We start from the raw sequence: 18264 nt of genomic DNA on the forward strand, positions 1-18264 counted from the left end.
CAACTTACAGGACTTAAAGGATCTGCTGCTAACTTCTTGGTGTCAGATACCACAGCACCCCTTCAGAGGTCTATTGAAGTCCATGCCTCAATGGGTCAGGGCTGTTTTGGTGTCAAAAGGAGGACCTACACAATATTAGGCAGGTGGTCATAATGTTATGGCTGGTCGGTGTATAACACCCCATAGTCCTGGTTTTCGAGGGATAGTCCCGGGATCATGGGACCGTTGTGAAGATCAATGCTGGCAATGCTCTGTAAATGACTGCCGCGAGGTGGCTCTTTGGGTATGGACTTTAGAACTGGAAACTGATTTGATAATGATTATTTAAATTCCTAAATATGACTTTAAACTTCTCAAAAAAAAAAACACATGCGATAATGACTTCTGCTCAACTATACCCCAAATTGTCCTGAACTCCGTACCTAAAACCTGTCATTTAATGAAGAAACCCCCAAACTGCTACATTCCTCAAATCAAGTAGTTTCTTCACCTGCCAATTAAAAGTCAATAAAATGTTCAAGAAAATGACTACGAAGCGGAACAAATACAGAGAAGTATTTAAAGGTCTATTGAGCACCAGTGGATTCCATGGTGCTTTTACGACGGGGGACAGTGAAACTGACAATATACAATTTGTCAATAAGAGGGAGAACCCTTGAAAGCTTACAATCTATTAGATTCTACCTCATCATTTGTAATCTTCTATTTGCACGAAGGGAAGGCTGCACTAGTATTTGCACAACACGGTACTATTTGCTGCTAAAGCTCTGGTGATCACGGTTTAAAACAGAGAGTTCACTTCCTTACTGGGAGGTGACCGTTTCAATAAAGAATAGAAGGTTAAAGTCCTGCCTCGCATAGAGGAGGAGGATTGTTTGACTGCTGATACTAGTGATCCGTGCCACTTACTTCCCTGTTACCAGACAAGATCAGTATACCGATCTAAACAAGCCTGAACGCTGCTCTGCGGGACCATGCAAAAGTGACAGAACCAGAAAAGTTAGAAAACTCAGAAAAGGATAAAAAAAAAACAAAACATCAGGCTCTTTCGGAATTTTGTTTTAAGTTGTTGCTTTTTTTCAATGCGCCAATGGCTTTTTTCATCATCACGTTCAAGCAATGCAAATTACTAGTCCTCCTATCACTGGTGAGTGGATATTCTTCTTTGTAGCCAATGCTTTGTAGCCATACAGTGTGAGCAAAAGCCAATGGAACGTTACATATATAAATGTTCTACACATACATGTTCATGTATATTTGTATATTTATATATTGGATTGAGAATTTGAATTCTGATGCTTGGGTGCATTTGATACAAAGGTTCTACTGAATATTTTCTGAATGAACGATTTAAGTACAAGTTGCATATTTTTTATCTTGATTTTCCTATTTATTTATTATTTTTGTTATATACACATATATTTATAATTCCTTTTACGAGTACATCGCACTTGTCTATCGGCGACTTAGTTTCATTTTTCAGTTCCCCTTTCTTTGACGTTAAGAACATGTGATGCAGTGATCCTAATAAATAGTTTTCTGTTCAGTAATACTGAAAGACGTTTCAATGTATACACTTTATGAAGCAGTATTGACAGAGGGGAGCGGCATTGTTTTCATTGAGGTCATTCATTTCCATCTAAAGATATTCACCTGACACCGTATGCCTACACCATTTCACAAACGCCAGATTCCTCAAGTTAACATACACTGACCTAAATATCTTATTAAACAATGCACATAACTGGGCTCCCGCCTGGCAATTTAACATCATACACTGACACACATGCACTCTAACATCATAAACTAATCATAAACTAATATCTGTATACACTCTAAAACAAGATGCTTACACACACTCATGCTAACACCATACTTTATCATTATGCAGTAACATGCACTCACACATGCTAACACCATACAGTAACACATACTCACCCTAACACCATACACTTGCACATACATACAAACTCACTCTCACTCTCCCATCATCCATGCAGCTCACACAGCTCTACATCCCCATCACTCTCTCTCTCTCTTGTACTCCCTGTGTGAGCTGCCACCCTACTACTGCAAGGTCACTTGAAGCTAGTTACGTGAACCCACTCTGCATCTTTGTTACTGTGACTCCTTGCACAGTGCACCACAGCCCAAATAGATGGTTTATCTCTGGACCCTGATTGTATTTTGACAGTAGTGATCTAGTAGTGATAGAGACACTGATAATTCTTATCTGGGAATCAATCTGTATATTTTTGGTTTTAAGATTGAAGTCATGCAGGGCATTCTTCCAGCCTCTTACAACATATCTTAAGGAATAATGTAACGTAAGTAAGTTGGATTAACTCAGTGTAGTCAGGCTTAACGTGTACCTGTCATCCACTAATGTGTGGCTGACAGAGTGCTCTGCAGGTAAATATGAACCTTTATGCATATACATTGTATGAGAAATGATACTTACCTTAAAATTGCCGATTCCTGTACTTTTTAAGATGTCTCCCTGGCATACCTGGTAACTCTCCGGGTTTCTCCCGGCGACTCCAGGTGATGCTCCACTTCTCCGGGTCTCCGGGTCACTACAGGGAAACTTACTTTCTACAAGATGACTGCTGCTAGAATATTAATGACCAATAAATATAGAAACCAAAGGAAGGGTAGGAGCTGAATTCTTGCTTTGTTTTGTGCAGTTTAGGGTAGACCTTCCTGTGTCAGCGCGAGCGGACCCTTAAATTCCTCCCGTGGTTAGGATGCTCATGAACTGATGGCAAAGTATTTAGAGATCTGCATCTTTCCATATTTCTCATGGACTTTGATTAAATGAATTGAATGCACAATGCTTTATCTATTAGTAATGTCTCTTCTTCAATGTCATTGAATAGCGATCTTTCTTAATGACTGCGGTGGAAAAAAATGAAAAGCAGAAATATTGGTCAGGGTTAATTTACTGAAATGAAAAGTATTGCTGTGTTTTATCTCACATTTTACGTTCAAGTCAATAGGATGACTGCTATCCAATAGTTTGTGACAAATCATATATAGTCCCCATTATATCTGGAAACCCACAGCAGGGGAGAATAGGAAGGAGCCAACTCCAGACTGCGTGACCCTGAGAATCTTCCCCTTCACACTGAGATTGGGGCAAAAACCCTGAGACTTGGGTCATCCTAGCGTTTGAGGTTTTCACGCCTGAAGATAATGTTACCTTTTCTGTCCCTTCCCTTTTTTCGGTGCAGAATACGGTAGTTTAGTCAATCGCCCCACCACTAGTTCCTATTCTTAACACCAAGGGTGCCAAATGCTGCACATCAATATGTAAAGTTCAAACAGTGAGTTTCAACCTTAAATTATTGAAATATATCTAAATGCAGACAAATTCTGAACTTCCAGAACCCCGATAAACCCAGGATCACTACAAGAGATATTCTTGTGTCTGCTAGAAGGAAATCATTCCGATTCGTGTTAGCATGAGGTCATTCAGGTGAAGTCAAAACAGAGTTTGTTGTAACGTAGGTTGGGTTTGCCAAATGATCGAGCGTCCAACTTCTAGAATTGGTGTTCAAACATTCGCTTAGCGATCAGGTCTTGTAACGCAGACTCCCGATGCATGCGTTCTGTTTGGTTTATAAACACTTGGGCCTTATTAAGGAATTTGATCCATCTGGAAATCTACTAAGAAGTCAAAACTATGATCAACATCTGTGGAAATCTAGTGAAATATATATATTTATTTACAGTATATACCGTATTGGCTCGGATATAGGCCGCCTCTGTATATAGGCCGCACCCTAAAAGTTTGGTGCTTTTTTAAAGAAAAAGTTTTTTTTCTTTAAAAAAGCACCAAAAAAACATGCTGCCACTCTGTCTCCCCCCCCCGAGATATGCTGCCACTGTCCTCCCCCCCGAGATATGCTGCCACTGTCCTCCCCCCCCGAGATATGCTGCCACTGTCCTTCCCCCCCCCGAGATATGCTGTCACTCTGCCCCCCCCCGACTTACCAGAGCAGACTCTTGCGGGGCCGGCGGGGGACATCTACGCAATACGCGTATACAACTTCCGGTGCCGGCACTCAGCGGATGTGCTTTTTGGTGCTTTTTTACGCGTATTGCATAGATGTCCCCCGCCAGTGACCGTCCGCACGATGCGCTTAGACAAGGCTGTCTGAGCGTATCAGAGAGTAGGATGCAGGTCCCCTGCACCGCTGCGGGGGATCTGTATCCCAACCCCGCTGCCTGCCCGGCGCCCGGGACTGCATGTCCCGGGCGTCGGGCGCTAGACCCCGAATATAGGCCGCACCCCCACTTTAAAGACTTAAAGTGGGGGAAAAAAGTGCGGCCTATATTCGAGCCAATACGGTATATATAATTCACCCATATTCCTTCAGCGGATATGGTATTGCTGTATTTAGAAGAGGAAACATACATTGTATTTTCTAGTTAGTGATGGAGTGAGATGTTTTGATGGCACACTGGGGGGCCGGGGGCTCAGCAGGATAATGGCCGTGGCCACACAAACTCTGCCGGTTTACCCCAATGCCATGACGGTACTCATGAATATGTTTCATATGGGTCATCAGGGTCCTTACAGCCTTGAGGCAAATCCACGGCCTAGGAGCAATGTTTGGAGGGCTTGGATAAGGCGGGACATTTTGTCACCATACACATTAGCAGGAGCCTGAACCTGACCCTTACGTGATGGAGAAGAACACCTTTATCAAAGGACAGGACCTCACCTGGGCATCATTTCCATCGTTATTTTATAGACAGCGACTTCGGTAGCAATATCCCCATCATTCTTTTGATGGTTCGACATGCATAATTAATTATTAGATGGGTGCCCTCCTATCCTTTGGTTACTGTTTTTAATTTAACCATAAATGGTGTATTTAGTTAATATATATTTTTTTTTGAAAAAAAAAATGTAAAAAATATAATGCTAGCTTTAGGGGAAAAAGATCTCACTAAGCCTCGGGGTCTATATTTTCTAATGTTTACCTCTTCAAATTACCAATGAATCATATATGATGTCTGCGGACGTGATGATTATAATTTACCAGTGTCAAGTATAAATATTATAATGACAACTGTCCCGATTCAGCGCTGGAAGTAATAACACCGGATCGGTTAAAGCATTGCTTCGTTTAGAAGCTGGAATCTCTGTAAAAGCTTCGAGGTTGTTGAGGAGGGACAGGTAAGAATTGACGACCGACGGCCTTAAATAGTTCCAGGTAATTGGTGTGGAACATCAGGCGCTCGGGGTGACCTGATGATACATGTCACATTGTTGAGTAATACGTTGTTCAGTATCTGGGAACTTCGTGGCACCTGTTTTCATGTATACATTATGCAAGCTGAATGACCAGAACATGTATATATTATATTCTACACTGAGGTTCAGAAGGATGTCTGGTGAAGTCTACCATTCCTGGTCCAGTGGCCAGTTGGACATCTGACTTTGGATTTATGGCTGGCCCAAGCTATTGGGGCTCGGTGGTTTACCCTCTTTCTAGGAACTTGCCAACTGTCCCACGTTTGTTGAGACTTGGAATCCTGTTCCTCTGGCCGTCCCTCCGTCCAAAATCATTTTATAAAGGATGCCATTGTATTCATTCTGCCCTGGCTTGTGAGAAGAGCCCCACAAGAGCCTCTCCATGCATTCTTGCTCTTTGAGAGCACACGTGCGGACACTCGCTTTGATGTTCCCTCTCTGTGCGCCTGGCTCGGCTCTTTATAGCTTGCCAAGCCGTATCCAGGTTCATGGGTCACCTTTAACCCCTTCATGACAAAGCCCGTACATGGACAGGCTCATAATGCATTGTTCTTAATGGATTTAAGGACAACCTGTTGTCCTTAAGGGGTTGAGATAGCATTCGGGGCTCAGACAATAACACAAGCCTCTTAAAGGAGTAATATATACATGGAATGGGCTCCCAGTACAAGAGTTACAGATCAGAATGGAACCCCCTGGACGTACGGTTCTAATACAGATAATATAACATCCCTGAATAGCAGGTGGCTGGAGAACATTCTACAATTTGTTCACACAATGACTTCTGTCTGGTCCAAGCGCTGATCTCTATTACAAAGTGTCAGTCCACGATTGCTGGCTTCCAGATGATTAGAAATTAACTCTAAACAAATCTACCAGCCCCTTCCTGTGCTCTGAATATAGAGGAAAATGAGACTTGATTTCGTTCTGCTTCGGGGAACCCTGTCTGAACTGCCCTGCAACTATTTCCTCCGAGATAAGTTTCCAGTGGAAACGGCCCTATTTAGAATGCCGTTCCTTGGCCGAGACCACGAGATATTTCTCTGCAGAACCAAGAGCTTTCAGAAGTCGCTGAAAAAACGATACGCTTTGTTTAGTAAACTTTACGCCCCTGTTATATCATTATTTATACTTTCAATATTACATGAGTTATTTATTATCTTCTTCACTAGAAACAAGCAAGGCTTGCCGATTCGAGCCAGACCACAATACCATATATACAAAAAAGAATCATTATTTATCATTATTTATTATTATTATTATTCTTTATTTTGATTCCAGCGATATCTACATATTTACAATAATATTAAAAAATAACAATGACAAATACTTGCCGTGCTAAAATTAACTTAATAAAGTTATTTATTGTAACTGGTAACAGCTCAGGGACCGAAGCTGCTGTGAAATAGGATTTCTGATTGCTGGCTGAGCATAATGGGATTTGTAGTTCGCAGCTGCTGGGGTGCTACGGGTTACCTGTTCCTGGATATATCCTTATAAGTCATTCCATTCAATTGGCTTTAATAACTTTTCCTCTATTATCTTATTATTATTTATCGTTTTGTATAGCGCCATCATATTCCGTAGCGCCGTACAACGGGACCTTGGTCGCAACTAAATGTCAGTCCCGCATACCCTACTTGATAAATAGCAGCGCATGCGCACACTGACCCGTGCGAATAAAAGCCCAGGGCATTTTAACTCTTTCACTGCTGGGACTCACGGCAATTCATTATCCTATTAACCTATCAAAATGATGCATTCGATTCCCGACATCTTTCAATGATCAACTTAAAACGGGAAGGAGTAACAGATCTCAGACGCTCTCTCTGTGGTAAGCGTTTCACGGCTGAATCGTTTAGACTTTGGCATGTGTGATGCAATAGTTTCTGACACGCAAGTATTTCATGATGTCAGAGTCTCCTTCTTTTAACCATTTGGAGACTGGGGCTGATCTTTCAAGTTTTATTTACTCCAGGCCAGGTTCGGACCGGTGAAGGTATTATTGCGCTCGGGGTGTTTGAGGACTAGCGCCCTTTGGTGTCCCGATGCCCCGCTGCCTTGTAGATCGCGTTATATTTTGCACAGTTGTTGTGTGTTACACGCGTTTGTTTATAAACATTTTCTGCATCGCTTTGTTGTTTTATAGAAATATTATTGTGGATTTTAGGTGATCCACATCAGGGGAGGAATAAGGGACCTGAGCCCAATCTTGTTAGGAATATGTCAATGTCTGCTGCTTACCTTATTCAGACTCCTCGGGCATCTCCCGGGACACCCTGTGTTATTATTGTACAGCAAACGCGTGTCGTTTTGTGGTGGTTGATACACTATACATGACCATTTCACAATGTGCTTTTGGCGCATTTTGGCGCAGGCCTAGGGTGGAAGGTTCTGGAGGGCAGCTGCCCCTCTGCCACTTAACAGGCATACCTGGGAACTCGTGGGCTTCCGCTACCCGGAGCCTACCCTTGCGGGACGCGGCCAGGACTGCCCGCTGTCCACTGCCCCATGGTGGGCGTTACCGGTGACATCGTGGCAACACCTCCATTTAAAGGGGTAATGGGCGGGGAGTGGGGCGCCCATGAGAAGCAGTGCTCACCCGGCAATCTCCGGGTCAAACCCAGAGAGTTCCCAGGTATACCGATCTCCCCAACCACCCCATTAACACTATGGAGGTCTGTACTGAGACGTCATCGTCCTCCATAGTTTATACAATGTAGTATATGATGTCATATGATATCCCGATGCCCACCAGGAAGCAGAGCATTGCGGAGGGGGTGGCAGGCGGTCTTGCCTAACCCCGGGCAGTAAATACATCACTGCTACGGACGAGATTATGCTTGACACATTTAGCTTCTGTGGATAGAGCTAAGAAGGTCTCCAGCCCTCCTGAATCCAGGTAGACATTTTTACAAGTTCCATAGTCCAGTAATTCCTAGATCTGCAGTGCTTTACTCCGAGTATAAAGTAATATAACCTTCAGCAGGTATGCAAATTAGCCAGTTATTTTTGAACCGACAAGTACTTTTCACTTTTTTTTATCGCTTCCGTGAATGATTAGCCGATTAGATCAGAGAACCTCGTAATAGTCAAGGTGACCAACCTAGATATACGGAGGAACGAGACCAGGGTTGATGAGAGCTGAACTTTATTATGGCCCAATTTTGCCGCTCTATCACGCTGCCCTGTCTCTTTCCCGCTTTTTGTTCCCGATGTCATTCTCCGGGGTCTGGGGCACAGAAGGATGCAAACCGTGCATATGAAGAATTGTCTGCATGTGAAGTAACGCTACCGGTTTGAGTGACCCTCTACCTTCCACGGGGGTAGATGTTGGGAGGTATGAACATGGCCACCATGGTGGAGCTCGGCTGAAGTGTGCCACGAGGTGGCCATGTGGGAGCTGTGATTGATGCCTCTGGTGTAAAAGCTGGGCCAGTCAGGGAGACCAGAGGACCAAAGGATCTGATGGACAGTGCTGGGAAACTGGGACAGTCCTGCACGGGATGGTTGGGAGGTATGCAACCCCAGGGAAGTTTGATTACAAATGATCATTCCTCGGCCCCTAGGAGATACTTCCAGAGTCAGGGAACATCAAGCTCTTTATTTGTGGTGTCTACCCTCGTGTAATTTCTTTACTCATATATCTGGTCTGACATCTCAGCAGGGCCGGACCCCAATATGGCGGTTACCTGTTTTAAGAAGAAACACCAGTTCTCCTGTCAGCTATTGTCTGTCACGGCTTTTACTCTGAAATGTGAAGTGTCAACTTGGCCCTTCTTCCAAACGGAACTAGCGAATGTTGGCAACTCTCCCACAACTGACCGTTTAGTGAATAAACCCCCATATCATTTAAGACGACCAGTTCCTTAACAGTGGCAGGTAGCAGAAGACAGAATAAGGAAGGAAAGCATGACAGAAAATACAGTGATCAATTACTTATAGTTTTATTGACTATAATAAAGCAATACACAAGCGTGAGGGTTTTTCTTTTTTTAAATAGACTTTGTCCTCCCCAATGTTTTTTTTTCTCTCCCTATCATGCGCCAACAAGATTCCACTTAGTATTTCTCTCTGCAAAGCAGAAACCGCAAACTTCCTCTTTCAGACAGAGATACGGCTATTTAGAAATAGGTGATATCGCCATGGCAACATGCAAAAAGGACTTAACAGTAATAAATTTGCCTTGCCCTATGTTTGTGACACCTTCATCACTCCCAGCACACACATCACGGTTATCGAATCAGTTGGGCGTGCTGCCTTGACATGGTGAGCGATGCTGGGTGGCCAACGCATCGCTTGTTCCCTTGGATTCCAAACCCTTTTAGAATGTTTTAAATATGTTTTTAAGTGTTTCTGCTTGTGTGACCCATAATCTGCCACAGTTACTGTTTTGGAAACAGCGCTGTAACGGTGGTCTCACCTGAGATTACCCATGGGCACCGCTAGGTAAATAATAATATATACATGTAATGTACATCTATGTAAACAGTTCCTTGAGACGGGGATTCGCCGCGGCCAATATAAGCTCCTGTGGGTGTTTGTGGCATGGATCCAAATAACGATTAAGGTTACGCTCACCCCCTATTGTATATTTCTGGGCGCACCAGAACTCATAGAATTTAGTGGCTCGACTGAGTTTATTCATAGACCAGGGTTAGGCACCAGCATTGGTCATGGTGGACTTTTACTGAGGTCTGTGGTGGAGAATTTAATGATGTTCTCTGGACCTTCACAAACCTTGCTGTGGACTCTGATGTCCCTTTGCCGATCCATGGGCTGGATATACATTTTACAGAACATAATAAACACTCATTCATCTGCTGTGCTGCCCCAAATATCTACTCATCAGTCTGTAAGGTATTATAAGGACGCAACAGACAACATAGCGGGAATAAAGGAAACAGTTCCGGGGCACAGGGGTATTACGGCAGGAGGGTCACCGGGGGTTGAGGGGATCAGATGAGAGGTGGTGTGGAGGTTGGTCTTCCTCCATGAGACTGTCAATGATGGAGTAGTCTTTAAGCAAGCTGAGGATCAACTTGTGACATCCTCAAAACCAGGAGAATCTGAGAGTTAGCTCTCCGGGTCACTGTGGGGAGACTCTGGGTGGCGGGAGCAGCATTGTGGCGCTCCACTCCCCTTCCACTTCACTATCAACATTAGCGGGATTTCCCACCGACGTCAGCGGGACCTTCTACCTGCATCCCGCAACTTCATCTTGTGTGAGTTCCTGGGAAAAAAGTTGATGGCAGATAAGACCCATTCGGCCCGTCTTAGTCTGCCCAGTTTTCCTTAATCAGTCCTTGGTCTCATCTTAAATTCAGAGCAGCTTTATGCAAGTTTCATGTCCTTTAACTTTATTAGCCTCTACCACTTTTGCTGAGTAACCGTTCCAGTTATCCACCTCTCAGAATGGTAACATTATCATTTCTTTCTAAGAGGCTGCCGAGAATCATTGCTTGACAGGATGGCGTCATACTTCATACGAACATTAATCTCACTCTCTAGTATGTTAAGCAAATAAACCTCATCACATCTGTCATTTTATTCTTTCTTGGAGGCTTAGTCATGTAAAAACAACACAAACTTTGTTGAAAAAAAGAAGCTTTTTGTTAGTTTCCGTGGCAACAAGTGTCTGCTTATGTGTCACTTTATAAATTCTAGGGAGGTTTGGGCACCAAATTATGTGGCTACTGGACATATAAAGGACCCGTTGTGGTCCCCTAAAGAGTGTAGGAGTACTAGGTAGTTGCCCTTTTTGATCTTTCTTAAGGATGGGCCTGCACCCAGTGAAGGAGCACACATAGGATCCAGCCATGGGGTAAGTACTACAAAAAGTTCCATTAGTATAGGAACTTTGGTGGCTTTGCTGTTTTAATTATACTCCTTTAAAGCAGTCCGGAAATGATCGATTAAGCTTATTTCTGTAAAAGTCATGCACGTTCTTGGCAAAAGTACTACATGTTGAGTAGTAATCGGATCATTAAAGTGAACTAGTGTTTTATGACCTTACTTTGATGACCATTTCCAGCCATTAAGAAATTTAAGTAATTCAAGTAAATGGCCCTATAAAAGGGGAAGGATGTACCGGTAATGCAGGGCCCTGGGAACGTAAGGACATGTTGCGTAAAGGGAACCATGTGGCACAAATAAATGCTCATCTATAGATGGGGGAGCCATTATGTGGTAACACCACCAGTAACCCGAGAGAAGTTACATCCTGCACCACCCATCATTGCTCAGGAGTTTGTTTGAGAAGCGACTTCTTGTTTCACAGCCCCACAGAAAGCAGAACTAAAAGGTTCGGTTATTTGCGTACGATCAGTTCCACATTGCTTGTCATGGCCACAAATAACTATATATCCTCTTGATTTATTGAGATGTTATGTATTTTATTATCCATATGTTGTTGAAATCCCCTGCACCCCCTGTGCTCTGCACGCTGCATTTGTACACAACAGATTCACCATGATCTCTTTGGGATTTATTCATTAAATTAGGGTTTTCAGGACAGCCGTGGTTCCGTCTTCCTGGTTTCGTGGCATTTTGTGAAAGGACAACCTGATAGAATTTTTCCTCCAAGGGGAGATGTTCTGAAAGCCACCCCTCCAATTCAACTATGCATTATGTAGGGTCAGCTCAACCCTTCTTGCATTATGTTTACTTTACTAAGAGGGTGGCGGATAAGTGGAACAGTCTCCCAGCAGAAGTGGTAGAGGGATATGCATATCTAAGATGAGACCAAGGTCTGAGTTTTTACAGCAGGGCAAATGGGCAGACTGTTTAGAAACTTGGGTTGGCACTTGGCTCACCTACACCACTTAGTGAATAAACCCCTCTAGGGTCCTTAACATCTGATTTAAATAGAGTTCCTTGTAAATTTTAATATAAAGTTTTGAGGTTCTGCCACGATATACCCAGAAGACAGGAATACCATGATAGAGAAAAGAGACGAGGCCATCCCTCGAAATGTAACATTTGTGTAGACGTGTAGACCATTCAACCACAATATAAGAATATTGTATAATATATTGTCTATATATAATATAGGAATATAATATTTAATATAATATAGGAATATAATATTTAATATAATATATATTTAAGATTATATAGAATATATTTAATATAATATAGGAATATAATATTTAATATATTATAAGAATATAATATTTAATATAATATAGAATATAATATTTAAGATTATATATAATATAATATTTAACATAATAATATTTTTTAAAATAATAGCATTATTAATGAACGCACCTTATCAGATTTTCTGCAGAAAGTGATTTCCTCTCTTTGAATACCTTAGCAAGGGGATCATTTTTATTGTTTGTTTGCCAATGTTTATTTTAGAAATGTTACACAAAACTCTTGTTCATACAAAAAAAAGATACAGGTTTGGAACCGGGTGTTCTTTTGAAGTTAAAAATAGTAGTGGAGTCATTTAATTTAAATCAAAAATTGCAGTGGGAATGTGACGGCCGCGACGCTATGGATACGATTGTGTGAAGCGTTAACCATTGTTCACTCCTTGGATTGCTGTGACGCTACAACTCCCATCACACTCCTGTATGCTAAGTCTGATGAGATTTGTGGACAAACAGGGAGCCGGTATGCAGGGGAAACCAAAATGTATGATGTCATTAAATCTGCAACCAGCTTCATTATGTCATAGCGTGTGTCTAGGGCTGGTGCAAGGATTTTGGCCACCCTTGGCAAAACATAATTTATAAAGTGCTCTAATTTTTTTTTTGGTTTCATTTATATTCTTTTAGGGTGTGGAGAGGATAGACACTTATTGTTGAGCTGCTGAGATTTTGTGTTTATTTATATTTATAGCGCCTGGAAACACTTTTTGTTTAATTCTTTTTCCCAACGTTCCAAATTACCAAATTGTAAGGCGACTTTGTTTTTACTTAATCGGTTCGTCTTAGTCTGTCGGGATCTCTTGAATGTACGGACTGTAAGAAGTGCGTAGCATGTCCTTGCCGATATATAAATAAAAGGTAATAATAATTTAGTTTAGAAAAAAATTTAATGCACTCAGCAAATATTCTGAGTACCCAGAAAAAAAAGGAACATCTGAGGGATTTGGGGCCGAATGGGTGGCCCTTCCTAGAAAAAGATAAAGGAAGTATTACCATATTATAAAAAAAGATACTTTCTAATTTCTACAACGTCCTCCTGAGAACTAGTTGCCCCTTTGACAAAAATGCAAAGGTTATGTTTATTGGACAATAAAATGTAATCAAACAGTGAAGGTATTTCACATGACAGATAGCAAGACATACGTCTTCATCTGATGCACCTATGAGGAACTGAAACGTCCGATGCATACCATTTTTTTCTGCTGAAGGGGTAATAACGTCCTCGCTCAATGCTTTCTCTCTAAAAACCTTGCTATAGTCAATAGCCACCGGCACAGAAGCTTCTGAACGATCTCAGATATCATCAAGATAAATGAGTGGAGCTGAGGAGCTCTGCATGGGGTGGGAAGGTTGGGACACTGACTTTCGAAGGGAATGGTCATGACTTTCTCATTGACCATTAAGAATAATATCATTTTATATCACACAAACCTTGGTTAAGGTTTGAAGAATGAGACAGGGAAAGCTCTGCACACTTTCACCTTAGGCCTAAAGAGAGGCTACCACCAGAACTCCAGCCGCTGATATATCCACCATCTTTCTGTATGTTATCGAAGGCCTGTAAGGACAGCTATACATTGTTATGCACCCAAATGAAGCATGGAGGATGGAGGAAAGGCATAAGGCCAGACTCTGTCAGACACAAAAAGTCCTTCTGGACATTTGAGAAGCTCTTGAGACAGTAGGAAAATAAACTTTTTAGCCAGCTCGCTTCTGCTCATGTTCCTCACTCGTTGACAAGTTGAGCTTACCCAGGTGCTAGATCCAAGACCAGCTGAAGCTCATGTTGGCTTTCTCAGCTCTACTGTACAAGTGAATTCAAAAATTCTATCTTAATCGATAGCATTTCCCAAGCCTCCATGGCACAGCTTTCCCTGCCGTGATACAATTTTATAAGCAAGGTCTGGGCCTGTAGGACAATATACTATCGGAGGGGTCAAAACAAGGAACCTATATCTGTGCATCATTGTATTTTACAAAAGCAGATGACCTGTGAATGCAAGTCAGATTGAATGAACACCGGTCTATCAATACGCATCTCGTTCATCTCTTATATGATGGGATTCTTAATGCCTCTTCACCTGTTCTCCTTGTACAATGTTACTATGTACCTACCTACCTACTTAAAATATAATCAAATATAGTATTACAGACTCTTCATTACCCCAAATGAACATATTAGTTCCCAACTGTTCTCTGTCTAGAAATTATTCTATCATCATGTCAAATTTGACACCATGTGACCAGCGACGTATTCCAGCCAAGGCTGGCAGGTCTGGGGGGCGCAGTCCGCTTCCACAATGCGGGTGGGCAGTCTCTTCTCTTCGGTGATCCGGCCCCATACTGTGTTGCTGCTCAATGTGCTGGTTACAGGGTTCCGGGTTTTTAATCTTGGCTCAAGTGCAGGTATTAGGTCCACTGGCAATAATACTGCCCCTGTTAGACTGCAAGAGAGTTGGCAGCTGTGCCCACAATGAATATTGCCCGTTGTTGGCTGTCTGAGTAGGGGATCCTCCATGCCGTGGAATTGTGGGAATGTTGGGGCTGTAAGAAATGGCTCATTCTTTCCTCTTTTGGGTTTGCTAAAAACAAAAACATAAAGTAACCCAAACACGCCGTCCTATATATAACTCGTAAACACGCCGGTGTTTGTCACCAAACATTGACCATCACAGACCTCTTTGTCTGGCATTTCAGAACAATATATCCTTTTTATTCACTTCCCCAAATCACACAACAAAACAAAATCACCTGCCAAGACCCGCAGTCACAACTGTCAGGAAGTCAGGTATATTTTGTATTTGCTCATAGGTACGGTATATATATATAATATTACATATTACTGAAACAAGGATATTATTATGGGGCTGGGGGCAGGGCTCTCCCCAGACCTTGGACCTTGTGACCTAATGATACCTATGTATAGAACAAGAATGGTATATATTTACACAGTTTAATTTATAATAATACATATTATTATATGATAATATACAGTATATTATACATGTCTCTATATGCACATTATTGTGACATTTAGGGCTGTGTTCTTTTAACTATTTTTATATATTACACAAACACATAAAATCAAACCCAAGGCTACTTGGGACAGTGCCCAAGAATCGGGACTGACCTATAAAAGCTGGGATGCTTCGGAGGTACGACTTAGTGTTACCGAAGGGTACAGGGTTGTGATTATTTGCTTTCAGAAATGCGAAAGCAAAGGTTTTGGTGCAAAGCCCTCTCGTTTTACTTTGTTCCTCTTCAAGAATGTGCTGGTGACAGAAAAAGCGACATTCTGTTCAAATCCCCGAAATAATCTCGAAATAATGCTTAGTAAATAGGGATCAGCTTCTGTTTTTAAAAGACATGATGGTTTTTAGATGTGACCTTTTCAGGCACCTGAAATGAGCTGAAAAACAAAACAACTTCTTTTTAGAAAATCACAAATCTCAGCACCTTGTACTGAAAAGTAGCTAATCCTAGATTTAACTTATACTTCAGCATCTATTTAAAGGAGAAGTCCCATGAAAACAAATATTTTTTTTTTCATGGGACTTTATACAGTAATAACCCCCATGATGTATACAGTAATAGCCACACAGCGCTGTATACAGTAATATAACCCCCAGCGCTGTATACAGTAATAACCCCCATGCAGGGCCGGCGCCCCTCTCTCTCTCTCCTCTGCGGCGAGTCTCCCTGTTCGGTCCCGGTGCCGGCTTGTAATGCAGAGCGCGGGAAGTGACGTCAATTTCCGGCGCTCAGCATTACAAGCTGGCACCGTGGCAGAGCAGGGAGACTCGCCGCAGGACTGTTTAAAGGTAAGTACCGGGGGGGGTCGTAGATTATGGCGTCGGCGAAGTTTAAAATGCCCCCCCCGGTGGGGGGGGGGCGTTTTAAACTTCGCCCCCCCCGGCGTCGGCGGGGGTGGGGGGGGCGGCGTTTTAAACTTCGCCCCAGGCGGCGTTAAGTCTTCGGCCGGCCCTGCCCCCATGATGTATACAGTAATAGCCACACAGCGCTGTATACAGTAATATAACCCCCCATGATGTATACGGTAATAACCCCCCATGATGTATACAGTAATAACCACACAGCACTGTATACAGTAATATAACCCCCAGCGCTGTATACAGTAATAACCCACATGATGTATACAGTAATAGCCACACAGCGCTGTATACAGTAATATAACTTCCCCCATGATGTATACAGTAATAACCCCCAGCGCTGTATTCAGTAATAACCCCCAGCGCTGTATTCAGTAATAACCCCCAGTGCTGTATTCAGTAATAACCCCCAGCGCTGTATACAGTAATAACCCACATGATGTATACAGTAATAGCCACACAGCGCTGTATACAGTAATATAACCCCCCATGATGTATACAGTAATAACCTCCAGCACTGTATACAGTAATATACGGTAACCCCCCATGATGTATACAGTAATAACCCCAAGCGCTGTATTCAGTAATAACCCCCAGGGCTAAGCTAAGAGACTAGGAACTCTGGGTTAGCATTACACGCTTACACCAAACAAACAAGCTGCTGATATAATCTTATCTTTTTCCTGCCTATAAATACCCAGATAGAGAATATGCCCCCACAAATGTTTTAGGTGCCCACCTAGGGTGCGGGCAGTCCGGAGAAGGGTGCAATCCGGGCCAGGGCCACCCGCCTACATTACCCAAATAGCCACCTGCCAGTGCCTCCTCGAGAAGGTCATGTATGAAACCTCCATTGATTTTGCAGCTATGTGGGCTGTTTGGGAGAGATCAGAGGTTCTCCTAGAATGACGAGACCTGCAGTATGAGGAATGTTCAGCCGAGTACCTGGCGGTAACACTTTATATGGGCTCCTCAGGAACAAATGGGCACGGCTCCTGGAAAGGTCTCATGTCGCCATGATGCCAACTCTACCCCACTCAGGTTGGAGGCAACTGTAGGATTTGTGCCTTATATCTAAATCCTGATCTAGAGCAATGGTACTCCAGAGGTTCTAGTCTCCAATCAGCGCCGTGGGTAAAGCTGCTTAAATTAATTTAAGTGTATGATGCCCATAAGCAAACAATTCTTATCAGATACATTATGGAACCCCTCATCCAAAACACGTCATAATAAAAGGTACTGAAAACAATGCAGGTCTTTGATGCTCCCAGGCACTTAAATATACTGTGGGTAAGCCCCTTGCCAAAAAACACCATTCAAAGGTAATTGGTGATCTGAAAACCCTACATTTTAGTATTAAAAGTACTTCTTTTGAGAAATCCTTTTTTGTGTATCTTGTATTGTTTGTTATTTTTTCTTTTTCTTTCGGGTGGGAAGGTGTGCTTTGCGTTATAGAGCAGGCACCATAAAAGAATGAGGGTTTTTAGCACAAGCTCTATTCAGGTTAACAGTAAACCGATTCACTTAAAGTCAAAGAGCTCAGCTCTGTAATTACAGATGGAAAGGTCATGGCGATACAGAAGAGGCGTATCGCTTGTCGGGCTCAGCTGGGTCTCTTCTGCTTGTAGCAAAACAAGTTCCACCAGTTCAACTGCCAAGAGAGAATAATGTTCAAACATACACCCTCGTTTAGAAGAAAATAAACCAAGTTGGTTGTCATGTATCTGCTCTTTGATGACTCTACAATCTGGGTAGCGGGTGGACCTCTGTGAATGCCCCCACTCTTAAAATAGAATTGGACCTGGTGAGGGACACACACAGTTATACACTGCTTATAAAGGCTACAGTGTCCATAGTATTAAGCCAGCTCTAAAAATCCTCTGAAGAAGCCCCTTGAGGTGGAAACACGTCAGGCCACTGGCATTTGTGTATTTGTTTTGCAAATTGA

The 18264-nt window shown here is 42.5% G+C and overlaps 1 protein-coding gene across 4 annotated transcripts in view; it reads left to right on the forward strand.

Annotated features, from left to right (window-relative positions):
* Window positions 1-779: 779 nt before the first annotated feature.
* Window positions 780-18264, forward strand: part of PTPRH (protein tyrosine phosphatase receptor type H) — a 41779-nt gene continuing 24294 nt past the window's right edge. For 3 of the 4 annotated variants that reach the window (XM_053452184.1, XM_053452185.1, XM_053452186.1), the window contains exon 1: window positions 780-1147. In XM_053452184.1, coding sequence (XP_053308159.1) covers window positions 1091-1147 — 57 coding nt within the window. In that variant the 5' untranslated portion in view covers window positions 780-1090. The remainder of the gene's footprint in view (window positions 1148-18264) is intronic. The other variant, XM_053452187.1, reaches the window with a different exon arrangement.

Source organism: Spea bombifrons, chromosome 12, assembly GCF_027358695.1.
Source record: "Spea bombifrons isolate aSpeBom1 chromosome 12, aSpeBom1.2.pri, whole genome shotgun sequence".
NCBI classification, from domain to species: Eukaryota; Metazoa; Chordata; class Amphibia; order Anura; family Pelobatidae; genus Spea; species Spea bombifrons.